This window comes from Serpula lacrymans (assembly GCF_000218685.1).
Source record: "Serpula lacrymans var. lacrymans S7.9 unplaced genomic scaffold SERLAscaffold_7, whole genome shotgun sequence".
Lineage (NCBI taxonomy): Eukaryota > Fungi > Basidiomycota > Agaricomycetes > Boletales > Serpulaceae > Serpula > Serpula lacrymans.
The window spans coordinates 2,188,076-2,200,363 of NW_006763296.1; the positions used below are offsets into that span (position 1 = coordinate 2,188,076).

Sequence of the window (12,288 nt, forward strand, 5' to 3'; positions counted from 1 at the left end):
CTCCGCCCCGCTATCGTGGGTCTCGCATAAACTAACGCGTTTTATTTATGCTTCGGTAGTATAGAGAGTAATGTGGATGTCGATGGGACCTCAAAGTTCGTCCCACAAAGTTCATCAACGCATTGCACATTTCAGTCTCATGGCTGATATGCTTTTCCACGTTACTTCAGCGGTTAGCTAATGATGGGAATATCGATCCTATAATAATGGCCTGGTGTGAGTAGAAGAGCATGATACTTGAAGCATATCTCACTCACCTATATTCGTTCAAAATCGCTTAGTTTGAACCACCACCAAAATGAGCATTCCGAATTTCTCAGAGCTTATTGTGCCGATGCGTTGCAATAATCGTTCGTCCAGCACCGAAAATTGGTGAAAATAACCCAAAACAAAGCAAGAGGTACGAGTACAAGAACAAAAAAAATGCCATTATTTTACACTTGTCAAGCGCTTTTGTACGTCGCCCTAATTTTTCGACATAAAAATATGTACCCCTATAGAACAAATGAAGAACATGAATCTCATACGACACATATTTCGAGGAGATGAGCCCGAGGGGATGCGATCATTCATATTGGCTACACATTGACCTCACCAAATCACTGCCCTGAAGGGCGATTTGAGAGGCTTCGATAGAGCCGAGCAATATAGCTGGTACAATGCAATCATAAGCAGTACAAGACCGCCCAATGGGACAAAATTCGGATTGTAACACGAGTCTCACCCAGGAACTTGGATTGCACATCAAACTGACACGAGCAGCGACAACCCGCACGATGATACGGGGTTTAACTCCTAGACAAGTCGACAGTGAGTCCAATTCATTCAGCAATAGATCAACACGGCGATGAAGATCAGCCTGCAATTCGGGGACATGAGAATACTTGCGGTTCAACAAGTCACAAAAAGAAAAGTCCACGAACAAGAAACCTTTTATATGTGGCACTGTACAGTCGTTTTCTCGGCAATATCCGACCTTTTTTTCAAAGACCGCTCTCATCGAAAGGTTGAGAACGCAAGAAAACATGGTAAAAACTAACTGGAAGGAAAGTAAGATCAATGGTTCGTGGATTCAAGGTACATTAGGTCACTTGTAATACAACAAAAAAAGCGGAGACATTCAGAATAAGCCACATTTGGAATTGCGCCCTTTTGCTCAATGACTGGGAGTAGCGTACAGATTTCCACCCGCCATCACTACCTCAGCCTGCCAATCATTCACATCTGCAGAGGAAATATGGACCAATCGAAGACTCCGAACATTTTTCCCTCTCCCACTCCCGATGGGGAATCCTTTGTAGATGATTTGTGGCCTGCCCGAGTTCATTTTCTGGACATTGCCGTTAGTAATTAAAGCACGTTCGAAATGCCTGACATATTGGCGACTTGCTTTGAAATTTTCGTAGGAAGCAAGACAACTTTCTTAAGCGAGTCTCTGTTGGCGAACCGTTTTAGATGGGTTTTACAGCCAGGCCACTAAAAATGAGTAGCACTCAGCACTCGACTCGGCAGGTAACCAGAAAAGACACGATTTAATAACACACCATGATAAAAAAATTACTGCAGTTAAACCTGAGGTCACTGACTACCGAGTCGTCCGAACCGATAACGTGCTTACCGTATTGTAAAACCTCGGATATGGAGACTCCTTCGCAGCCATGGATCGGAGCTTGCAGATCTAAATGACCATCGGAGAGCCCGTTATGATAGACCTATAAAATAACTGCGGGATCTTGAGTTTGATTGCTTGACCGTGCTAATAGTCGCTCTGAAACTTTTGGTGAATTCAGAAATGAAGTTTATGGTAATCTCTGTGGAAGTATTTGACTTGCCTGGCGGGATGCCTCTCGTCCTTGAAGTTGGTAGATGTAAGTAGATATGTCAGCCGGATAGGGAACTGGGAGTAGGCCTGGCTGTTTGTCCTAACGTTAGCGGAAATATATAGATATCGGTAGAAGGAATCTGCCTCGATGTATGTTGTTCCGGTGGTCATTTGAAGGCGTGCGGGGATCACAGTCCTGGCTTGGTTCGCACGTGCAGGATGATAAGCCGTGATTTAAAGATAAGATAGGACGAGTAAGATTCGATGTCAGGAGGTGCTTACTTTGAGATAGAAATGATTTTTAGGAAAGCTGAGGGTTTTCTGCAGACCTTCATCGCAAAAGCCCCTCACTGTTTTTCGCCAATGTCATAGAGAGACCAATGACTGCTGTACAAAGTAGTGAATAAAATGGACTATGGTCAAAAGAGCCATGACAGTCTTCCAACTTTCAAGATATGCAAAAATCACCAAAGTAACGTGATCATTATCTAAAGTTGGTAGTATGGCACTTGCCCTTGCCTTTGCTAAGGCCTTTCACGTAGTTCAAGAATCCTGCAAGTGGAGTGGGAGATGAGCCGTGAATGTGCTTTGCTACTATAAATGCAACAACGTAATATTGGCTCAATAGTGGAAGTGGCATGGATCTTGTAAGCAAAACCAGCCACATATGTTATCTCGAGAAACCCAAGTTACGGTCCTACAATAGTATGACGCATGAGCAAAGCGACTTGGGTGAGTGTAAAACCTGAAACACACCTATTGTGCAACTACGACTCCCAAGGTAATTCTGCTAGCTTTGTCGTTCGCACCACATAACCTCTGGGTGGCCTCCTCTCTAGCCTCTGTTCTGACTGCGTACGGACCATATGTGCTGGCACATTTTCCACTTCGACCAACTCCTTGACCTTCAATATCTTTCCGGCAACCTCCGGACAATGTCGATGGTATACGGTCTGCATCCGTCGATGTATGCCCAGCGAAACCAGCGTTTCCTTCTTTTTCTCCCCTAAAGCAATCGCTGAACGACGAAGAGTGATCTTGAAATGGGTACTTGGGTCGGGTTTGGTGGTTGATTTAGCTTTTGGCGTTGCAGTCGCTAGAGTCCGCGAGAGACACGTTGAAAAAATAGGCTTGTAAGCCCTTCCCAATACTAGAGTAGCCATATTGTAAAGAATTGAGACTGCTTTCCGTTGGTGGTGCCCGTCCGCAAGACGTTTGCCCAGTAATGCACTAGACGGTGTAAGATTTTAACTGAGACTCCGCGCGAGAACATAATGTGGCCCTTCCCTAGGGTTAGGATTTATGTACTCTTTTCTCCTGCCATGTCTGACTTGTACCGTTCAGCAATCAGCGCTCGTATAGCAAAGCTGCCATCTCTTCCTCCCAGCGACGAGGACGATGAGCAAGATGAGGCTACAAATATAATAGGTCTTCTGCCAACTGGCATGGGGCCACCTGCATTGCGAGTTCATTCATCAAGGCGTTCTACACTACTAATCATTCGCTTATACCATTCACTCAAGGCCAGCGCACACCGCACGGCGAAATAAATCAAAAAAGACTCCAAATGCTGCGTTCTCGCCGATATCTGCATCTGAGTTCTTCACCGAAGCCATACAGGTGTCTGTGCCTTCCGCAAATCTCGATATTCGCGTGTATCACACACCTCCAAAGTTGGCATCAGGGACTTTGATGGTTTGCCACCACGGTGCAGGATATTCAGGACTCACTTTTGCTTGCTTTGCGAAAGAGGTATCGGATATGACCAAGGGCGAACTAGGGATCCTATCTCTAGATGCGCGACGCCATGGTAAACCTTCATCGTATGCGATCTACGTATATGTACTAACTGTCTCACAGGAAAAACTACATCAACTGCTCCAGATGAGGATCTTTCGATAGATGTCCTTACAGCCGATCTGCTCGGTCTTCTTAGAACTCTTTACCCCGATCCTGCATCTGCTCCTACATTTCTAGTGAGCTCCCTCAGATTAAGTGATCACTAGTGGGCCTGATCCCCGACTAGTTACTTGGCCATAGTATGGGAGGTTCTGTTGTAGTCAGGACGTGCCCTATGTTGCTCGAGCTAAAGTACAAAGTGGCGGGTGTCGCTGTGTTGGACGTGGTAGAGGGTGAGTTTCAATGTACATCAATAAACGCAATACCGTGAACCAAACGTTGTCATATAGGTTCCGCAGTTGAGGCCCTTCCTCATATGCACAGTCTCCTCAATTCTAGGCCAGATGGATTTGATAGTTTAGAAGAAGCTGTAGAATGGCAGTGAGTATTTTGCTTTACAATACCACCCTAGATGAGATTTTTATACTACCGCCAGCGTCAACACGAATCTAATCCGCAATCCGAACTCGGCTAGGGTGTCTATCCCTGCCGTGTTTGTGCCATCGTCATCAGACTCTTCTCTTGTACCTGCTTATCAGTGGCGGACACCTTTACGCTCGACTGCATCTTACTGGTCGAGTGAGCATCGCCCATATTTTTAAACTTGTTGAGAGAGAGTCTGACTTAGCCGTCCCAGGTTGGTTCACTGGGTTGTCGAACAAGTTCCTTGCTGCAAAAGCTGCTCGCATTCTTATACTAGCTGGAACCGATAGGCTTGATAAAGAACTGATGATTGGACAGATGCAAGGCAAGTTCCAAATGGAAGTTTTGGCCAATGTTGGACACATGCTACATGAGGTTCATGTTTCGTTAACTCTATCATTTTACAATTCTGATATGCCATGTCGTCCACAGGATGATCCTACTAGGCTAGCTGAAATACTCGTCGAGTTCTGGAAAAGAAATGACAGAGTCATCATCGGCGTGAAGAACATCAAGAAGGTTGGTGAGAATTGAGCGGTACGATAGAAGCAGTTTGGTCTGGTGTAGCATAAACAGAATGTAAAACTAGCAACAGTGTAATCTAATTCGTTTTCTCCTCTACACGTTTTTCGTCTTCTTCCCTCCCTGTACGCACGGGCAATCCTGCGAATTTGTTCCTCAGGGCTTCGTATTTCCTGCGTTGCGCAGCAGAAACACTGGGCCCAACTTTGATTAAAGCTCCCAAAAAATCAGGAGTTCCGACTAGAACAGGAGGAGCTTTGCGTTCTATACTGTCCTCCAGCTGGTCTAGAGCTCCCATCGTGCGCCTTAATGCTACTACACCAGCCTCCCTCACTAACGATGCCAAGTCTGCACCACTGTATCCGTCACATCGCTCCTTCACGATTTCTTCCACACGATGGAGCACGAGCTCGCGAGCAGCATCTTCAGCACCCAAAGGAAGTTTTCGGGTCATCGTGCGGATGATTTCTGCTCGCTCTTCGGGGGATGGCAGATCGACGTATAGCAGTTTGTCCAAGCGTCCCGGGCGCACCATAGCTGGGTCGATCATGTCTGGACGATTAGTTGCTGCGATGACATATACACTCTTCCTAGCATCGAGCCCGTCAAGTTCTGTGAGCAACGTGTTGACTACTCTGGCAGAAGATTCTGACTATATACATCCGTTTAAGTGAGTATGACAGACTACGTTAGGTGAAAGATAAAATTTACCAAATTGTCATCTCTCCGTGGTACCAACGCATCCAGCTCATCGAAGAAAATTACGCAAGGAGATGATGCTCGGGCCCGAGAGAATACTTGCCTCACCGCCCTTTCGCTTTCGCCGACGTACTACCATTCCACGTCGTTAGTAAAATAGAAGCATGAATGTACGGATAATTTACCTTATTCAGCAACTCGGGACCCTTTACGCTAATGAAGTTCGCTCGGGATTCGTTTGCGACTGCCTTGGCTAATAGCGTCTTGCCACATCCAGGCGGTCCCCAGAGTAGAACTCCACAGGCAGCCTCGATACCTACAGCACTAAACAGCTCCGGTCTACGTATGGGCTGCACTATTGCCATATGCAACTCGTCTCTGATTCCGTGCAGTGCACCGATATCCGCCCAGGTCACATCAGGCACAGTCGCAAAGCCTTCACGCTTCGAAGACGGCTGAACTTGCTTCAGCGCGAGCGTAAAATCGGCAGAAGTGATGCAGAGGGGTGCGAGCTGCGCTTCTGTCAGCGGATCTGGGTGAGCGCTAAGAAAATGTGCTATGGAGCTGGAGGAAAACTGGGCGGCAAGTCCAGCAAACGGCGATAGATTTTGATTCGGTGGAGATTCTAACGGTTGCTCTATTCCCTCGAGTGGTGGATCTATAATCATTAAAACGTCCGCATTACCTTTTTCAGGTGTCTCGGGAAGAATGAGGGTTCCGTCCGATAACTGCTTAAATATTCGTTTGACGGCTATGATACCAGCGGCTCCAGTAAGAGCGGATAAATCAGCTCCTACATATCCGGGTGTAGCTTTAGCAAGGACAGCAAAATTGAAGTCTCCTTCCAGTCGCAGCTTTGCCGACAACACCCGCAGTATTCTGTGAATCGAATTTGCATTGTGAGGCCAGGAAAGTTAAGAAAACGTACTTTGCACGTCCCTCTTCATCCGGTACGCCCATACTAATCTCATGATCAAAACGTCCTGCTCGACGAAGTGCGGCATCAAGTGAATCCGGCCTATTTGTTGCCCCGATGACGATTACCGGCTTATTGTCCGTCTTCTCCCATGATATATCTAACAAAAACTGCGTCAGATCTGAGCTGTATCGATGACTAACTGTATACACAAACATACCGTCCATGCAGGTAAGAAATTGAGCAACTATACGTCTCTCCATTTCTCTCTGTGCGCTTTCTCTCTTCGGTGTGATAGCATCGATTTCGTCAATAAATAACAAACATGGTGCTGCACGCTGTCAGTCAGTCAATATTGAGTTTATCGGAAAGTATATGTAGCGCCAAACCTTTGCCTCGTCAAATGTATCGCGCAAAGTCTTCTCTGACTCGCCAGACATCCCTGAAACAACCGATGGAGCTGATATGCTGATAAACGGGACCCCTAGCTCCTACCAAGGCTAGTTAGAGACTTGATTCCATAGTATCGTCAACGAACACATACCCCTGCTATGGCATTCGCCAGTAACGTCTTTCCACATCCCGGAGGACCGTGCAACAACACACCTCGTGGGGGTTGCACGCCTGTATGCAAATAGATCTCAGGATGACACAGCGGCATCGCCACCAGTTCCAGCATCTTCTCCACGCATGCTTCTACCCCTCCAAGGTCTGCCAATCTGGTGGTTGGTGGAGAGTGGTCCTTCGATACACTGCTGCTGGTAAGCTTCGTGCGCTTGCTACTGTCTTCACCGGTACGAGAGCTTCGAAGCTTCCTCTTCGTACTAACGGGTGTCGTCTGTGTATCTACGATGGCTGGTGTAGCGTTAGGGGATGAAGTAGTTGGTATACTAGTCGGATTTGACGGCTCTTCTGAGGCACCCAAAGGAACAGTGGCTTGTGCTATTTCATCTGTTGCTGGAGGAGTTGCGATTGGTGTATTCTCAGCAGGTAACACGGGAATGGAATTAAGATTCAATTTTGCCTTCCTATGGCTCGACCATAAGCTCTGCATGGACTTGTTCAATGCATTGGATCCCTATCTGAGCAAGTGTCTGAGCGTGCTGTTGTTTATAGATGACGATTTGAACACGTACATCCATGTCAATAGGGCAGTTAGGTTTTTCGGCACAATGTCTTCAGCTTGTTCCAAAAAGATAAGCAATAGATCTACAATGTTTGGATTCTGCCAATAAATGCTTCAGCCTGAGCCAGACCTCGACCAGACCAAAATTTTGTGTTTGTTCCTATTAGGCACCGGATCACTGCTCTCCGACGACATATCTTCGAAAGGTAACTTCTAAAACATCGAAAACATACGGCAAAATACAGCAATGAAGTTACATATGGTCAAATATCTCAAAACCCCGCTACACGCGTACTCCTCCTCGTCACTCCCATTCCATTCGCCTTTGAACCCTCAGCACCTTTATTAGTATTAATATTAATATTGCCATGGCTGTTTTTGTCGCCATTGTTCCCTCCTCGTGCCTGCGCCTGATCGCCAAATAGGCTCAATAGGCGTTGCCTTACAAGACGCTGTTCGGGATCCTCATAAGTCACCCTCAAACTTTCTTCCACACCCTCCCCTTCCCTCTCCAAGATGTTCATCTCGTTGTAAGCATCCTCGTCGTACACTGGTTCTTGGTGCAGCAGGTCAGGTGCACGAAGTATGTCAATAGTTTCACGAGTACCCTGTCGAGATTGAGGCTGCAAGGGGCCCATGAGATAAGTATGTTGGTCAAAGAACAGTCTAGCGAGCAGATGGGAAAGAAAATCTACCGCACCTTCGTCCTTGAATGCGGCCTCACCCGCTTTCCCCTCCCAACGGGTACAGCCATATCTTCCTCTGATATTTGCCTCTTGCCCAACAACGTCGTTATACTTTCTTGAAGTGCCCTCGTCACCTGGTTCTCAAACTTTATCGGGGATGGTGCATGCGCGCCTGCATTAAAGCTGGAATTGGCTGCAGGGTCAGAGCTCGGAGGCAGCTTCATCGGCGATGGCGACTTCGACGATGGAATACGCGCTTCAGCGTCGATGTCAATTGAAGGCAACGTCGGCGCTTGGCTGATCATATGACGTGAATGACCTCGTGGGGGAGGTGGAGGTGGGTTTAGTACATCAAGGTATTCTAAACCGGGTGAACTGCTCAGTGGCGGGGCTGCGGGAGGAGAGGACGGAGGCACGTCTGATGGTGGAGAGCCCAGAAAGCCATTTGGTTTTCCGAACATATCATGTTCTGCAGCTGGATCGAAATCGAGCAGAGAAAGAGATCTTCCGACATGTTTATCTTCAAGGAGGTTGGGTTTTTTGGTAAATAAAGCTTGTTCGGCATGGAAATCTGTAGATAGGGAATTGTAGTAGGGTGTTAGCAGAATGATTGGAATAATTCCATAGTATAGTGCTTACTGTTGGTGCTATCTTCCATCTGGACGTCAACTGCCTTTTCCTTTCCTTTATCTTGTTTTGCCACATGCCCCACATCATCCTCCATCCACAAACCATCCTCCACCTCAAGATAATGAGATCCCACCATGTACATCCCCACATCCGGAACTACTCCCTTCGTTGCCATATGGACGAGCCAATCTAGTGACACGACTGGAATACTCCACTCCTTTGCCTTATCGAATTTAGCGCCAGTACCGGATGGACAGAGTAGGTGCGTAGAACGGCGGGAGAAATTCGGCATCAAATGTATCCCTGTGCAAATAAGGTATTTTGTCAGCATAACAAGGGAAAGAGATAGAAGAGATGCCTTCGACCTAGCGCACGAAGCAATCTTCTCACCCAACATAGTTGGGCCTCGTCTAAACCAGATACGCTTAGGTTTACTAGTTCTGCGGCTGTGGGATTTAAATCATGTTACTTTGGTATTTTAGATTGGCATTTTTGATAACCGGCTTACATGGAATAGGTGTTGCCACTTTAAGTGGGGTGAATGACACGTTCTCCTCAGGAGGGCAGATGTACTCTTTAAAAACAGAGTGCTCCAGCCAACATTCTGTCCTGTATTTAGAACGCTCTTGCTCGTCGGCTTCACGTTGATACAGCTTACTCCCACTAATTTGGTCAGTACGTACATTTCATCGAACTTGGAACAGAGCTGACCTGATGAGCCTAACAATGATGAAATCCACGCCACCCATGTCCTCCTCTGAGACTAAGATCCCCCCACACTGCTCGATTGCAGAACGCACACTTGCGGACCTAGCTTCCCCAAGCAAACGAAATTTCCGTCCTGAGAACAAGTCTAAAGTAGCTGGTACCATCTCGTCACTGGTCAAGGCATTCTGACTTTGTGGAGGGACTTCTAAGGGCAGCGCAGGGGGCTGTAGTATACGATTACCTGCTCGACTGCTACCTTCCGCGTCTGCAGGACCATTCACAGGTAAAAAGTTTGTACTTGAAAGAGTTGACGTTCGCCTGAATGGCTGCCGTGCAGATGACTCTTTAGCCACCGGCGCGAATGAGTTTGTACGTCTGAATGAGGAGATGACGCTGCCAGCCGCGAGTGGCGCTGGATTGGCGGCGCGAGCTGGAGGTTTGGTGGGATGGCCCTGTGGTGATGACCTGCCTTGGCCAGCTTGAGATTTGGAGGGACTGCGGATAAGCTTTCCTTCTGTGACCTCGAATCCGCGGGGTTTCAGAAGACTCTCCCATAGTTGGAGCGTGACAGTGGGGACACGTTTGATCTGTCCAGTTTCTTCTTCATCTTCATCCTGGTTCGAAGGACCAACTTCTCGTGCAGGTTTCTTCGCAGGTGGAGGATCGACTGGAATGGCGGTTTCGGGACGAGAACCAGGCGCTGAGTATGATAATGTTGTCGGATCTAAAGGACCGAGCTAAGATTGGCGATTGTAAAAATGACAAGAAAAACCACTTGCGCACCTTCATGAAATGAAAATGATTTCCGTTCTGGTCGAGGCCGATTGACTTGGTACCTGCGTTCGTCGACCCTACCTTCAGCCGATAAGAAGCAAGGAAATGAGTCAACGATGTACTAAGCAGGTAAGAAAAGCCAATCACCTCCGAACTCCAACGAATCCCAAAACCACTCTTCCCACACGAGTTGAATCTTAGCTTCTCGCCGTTTGTTGAACTTCTCGGCGTACTTCATCTTCTCTGTCTCTACATCTCCGGAACACAATAAATGTGTGACCTTGACAGGTCTTTCAAGGTTTTTGAGGTACATTCCACCTTGTTGCGTCACTAGCTGATTGATCTGAGTTCGGCGGGGTATGTCGTCGATCCCGGAGAGCGAGAGAATAACGCCTGAGAAAACGGGCAGTCTATACTTCTCTAGGTTCTGTTGATAATCATACGAGGCGATGGAAGTGATGATATGAGAATGGGACATACGTCTTGAAGCTCAACATCATCTCCACGCAGCCATACTTCATAGGCATCGTGAATCCACTCTGGCCGCATTATGGGGATCTTCCGTTCTATTGCACACTATATACGTGACACGTTTTAAGAGCCACAGAGAAATCAAACTGGCGGTGTGGCTTACGTACCATATACTTTGCCCCTCCATGATCACTAGCAATCAAATGGGTGACTTTGTCCGTGAAATCGCTGTTGGATGTAGCACCGAGCTCAAAGGCCTGTTTGAACAATGTTGACTGCACGTCACACGAGTGAGTACTGGCGATACGAACATAGTAAATATATTACTTTGTCGACTATTCCAGTTGCACACAGTGTGAACCCTTTGAAAGGCCTTGGGCACAAATCCTGCATGCTCGCGTTTGGGGCAGGTTCTGTGTCTGAACCATGGTCCCATGATTCATTCTGAGGAACTGATTGGCGTTGAGCAGGTCGAAGCTTGACATTTGGAACCTGTTATACTATCAGTCATAGAAAGTTGATGAACAGGGAGAACACGCGTACTCTGTGAGATTTGTTGCTCCGTCGCATCCTCAGTGGTAGAAATAATGGTCGAGTCGCTATACCGCGGTCACGGTTTCGGCGGAGAGCACGTGATGGGTATTTGCATCAGGGCCGGTCTACTCGCGCTTACGCTCATTTTGGCAGGTCTTTAAGTTCGGATAGCTTTAGCGCTACAGCCTCGACTGCGCTGCAAAGATGGCCACTGAACTGCCAGTGCAAACTGTGGGTATGCCGCAAGTCACCACGTAAATATTTCTCTCTGTAAACATTAAACACAGCTTTGGACCCTAACTTTTTCTCGTTGAATAGATACTACACGTACTAGTTAATTTTACCCGCACCTGCCAGTGTTGCTGCACATTCAAGTCACTCCGCAGCGCTTGCCGTTTGAACGCGCTATTGAATGGCTTCTACTACGCACTGGGAATCCTACCAAGTTCGTATTGCTGAACAGCTCCTTAGGAGGCTCAGAGATGACACCGCACGCTGAAATGCAGCAGTTTGCACCATCATCAACACCCACTCCCTTCATCATTATGTGATCCTGTATACTTTTATATAACCTCGCCATTCTCTCCTCGCTACCTTATAATATCCCTTCTTTTATCCATGCCTTACTCGTATCGAAACGACTCGCCCGCTTTCCCAGCAGCTGCAATGCAGAAATATTCTGAAGAAGATACCGTTGCCTTCTATCTTCAGAAGGCCACAAGTCTGCTTGAGAAGTGCCATCTTATGCTGGATGGTTGTAATCTCAAGCACAGTGATGTCTATCACGAGTGGGTATACGTCTTTGTATCACCTTTTTTCGTCAGAACTGATTATCGTTGTCTGTCTGCAGTCTTCGCTGCAAGTGCGAACATATATCACAATTCATAGTCATGGGAATGGTAAGATCTGGCACCACTCTGGCTGCTAGAATATGCAGTGAGCAAGCAGAATCTCTTCACGAGAAATTGGTATGCTATCCTTGTCGATCTTTGTTTAGTCAAAATTTCCCCTTATCTTACTTTTAGACTCTCGAAGCCCGCACGGGGCCTTATAACCTCCAGTTAACTCCTCCAGAACA

The 12,288-nt window shown here is 47.2% G+C and overlaps 5 protein-coding genes across 5 annotated transcripts; 2 read left to right on the forward strand and 3 right to left on the reverse strand.

Annotated features, from left to right (window-relative positions):
- Positions 1-431: 431 nt before the first annotated feature.
- On the forward strand, positions 432-919 carry SERLADRAFT_468902 (uncharacterized protein; the record flags this gene model as incomplete). Its single annotated transcript, XM_007318880.1, has 2 exons — positions 432-855; positions 880-919. One exon carries the CDS (start codon positions 690-692, stop codon positions 849-851), a length of 162 nt encoding a protein of 53 aa, XP_007318942.1.
- Positions 920-2,384: 1,465 nt separating this feature from the next.
- On the reverse strand, positions 2,385-3,063 carry SERLADRAFT_468903 (uncharacterized protein; the record flags this gene model as incomplete). Its single annotated transcript, XM_007318881.1, has 2 exons — positions 2,385-2,519; positions 2,579-3,063. The coding sequence occupies one exon, from the start codon at positions 2,983-2,985 to the stop codon at positions 2,590-2,592; it is 396 nt and encodes a 131-aa protein (XP_007318943.1).
- An 81-nt stretch (positions 3,064-3,144) lies between these two features.
- Positions 3,145-4,678, forward strand: SERLADRAFT_370151 (uncharacterized protein; the record flags this gene model as incomplete). The annotated part of the gene is made up of 8 exons (XM_007318882.1): positions 3,145-3,288; positions 3,383-3,632; positions 3,683-3,798; positions 3,849-3,954; positions 4,012-4,102; positions 4,158-4,300; positions 4,359-4,519; positions 4,577-4,678. The coding sequence occupies 8 exons, from the start codon at positions 3,145-3,147 to the stop codon at positions 4,676-4,678; spliced, it is 1,113 nt and encodes a 370-aa protein (XP_007318944.1).
- Positions 4,679-4,745: 67 nt separating this feature from the next.
- SERLADRAFT_370152 (uncharacterized protein) lies at positions 4,746-7,335 on the reverse strand (the record flags this gene model as incomplete). Its single annotated transcript, XM_007318883.1, has 7 exons — positions 4,746-5,318; positions 5,378-5,497; positions 5,551-6,244; positions 6,294-6,441; positions 6,502-6,619; positions 6,671-6,772; positions 6,826-7,335. 7 exons carry the CDS (start codon positions 7,333-7,335, stop codon positions 4,746-4,748), a joined length of 2,265 nt encoding a protein of 754 aa, XP_007318945.1.
- A 317-nt stretch (positions 7,336-7,652) lies between these two features.
- Positions 7,653-11,754, reverse strand: SERLADRAFT_449657 (uncharacterized protein; the record flags this gene model as incomplete). Its single annotated transcript, XM_007318884.1, has 14 exons — positions 7,653-8,030; positions 8,108-8,664; positions 8,733-9,026; positions 9,089-9,169; positions 9,232-9,386; positions 9,435-9,616; positions 9,667-9,683; positions 9,730-10,168; positions 10,207-10,286; positions 10,353-10,632; positions 10,686-10,781; positions 10,844-10,951; positions 11,004-11,168; positions 11,641-11,754. 14 exons carry the CDS (start codon positions 11,752-11,754, stop codon positions 7,680-7,682), a joined length of 2,919 nt encoding a protein of 972 aa, XP_007318946.1.
- Between the last annotated feature and the right edge of the window lie 534 nt (positions 11,755-12,288).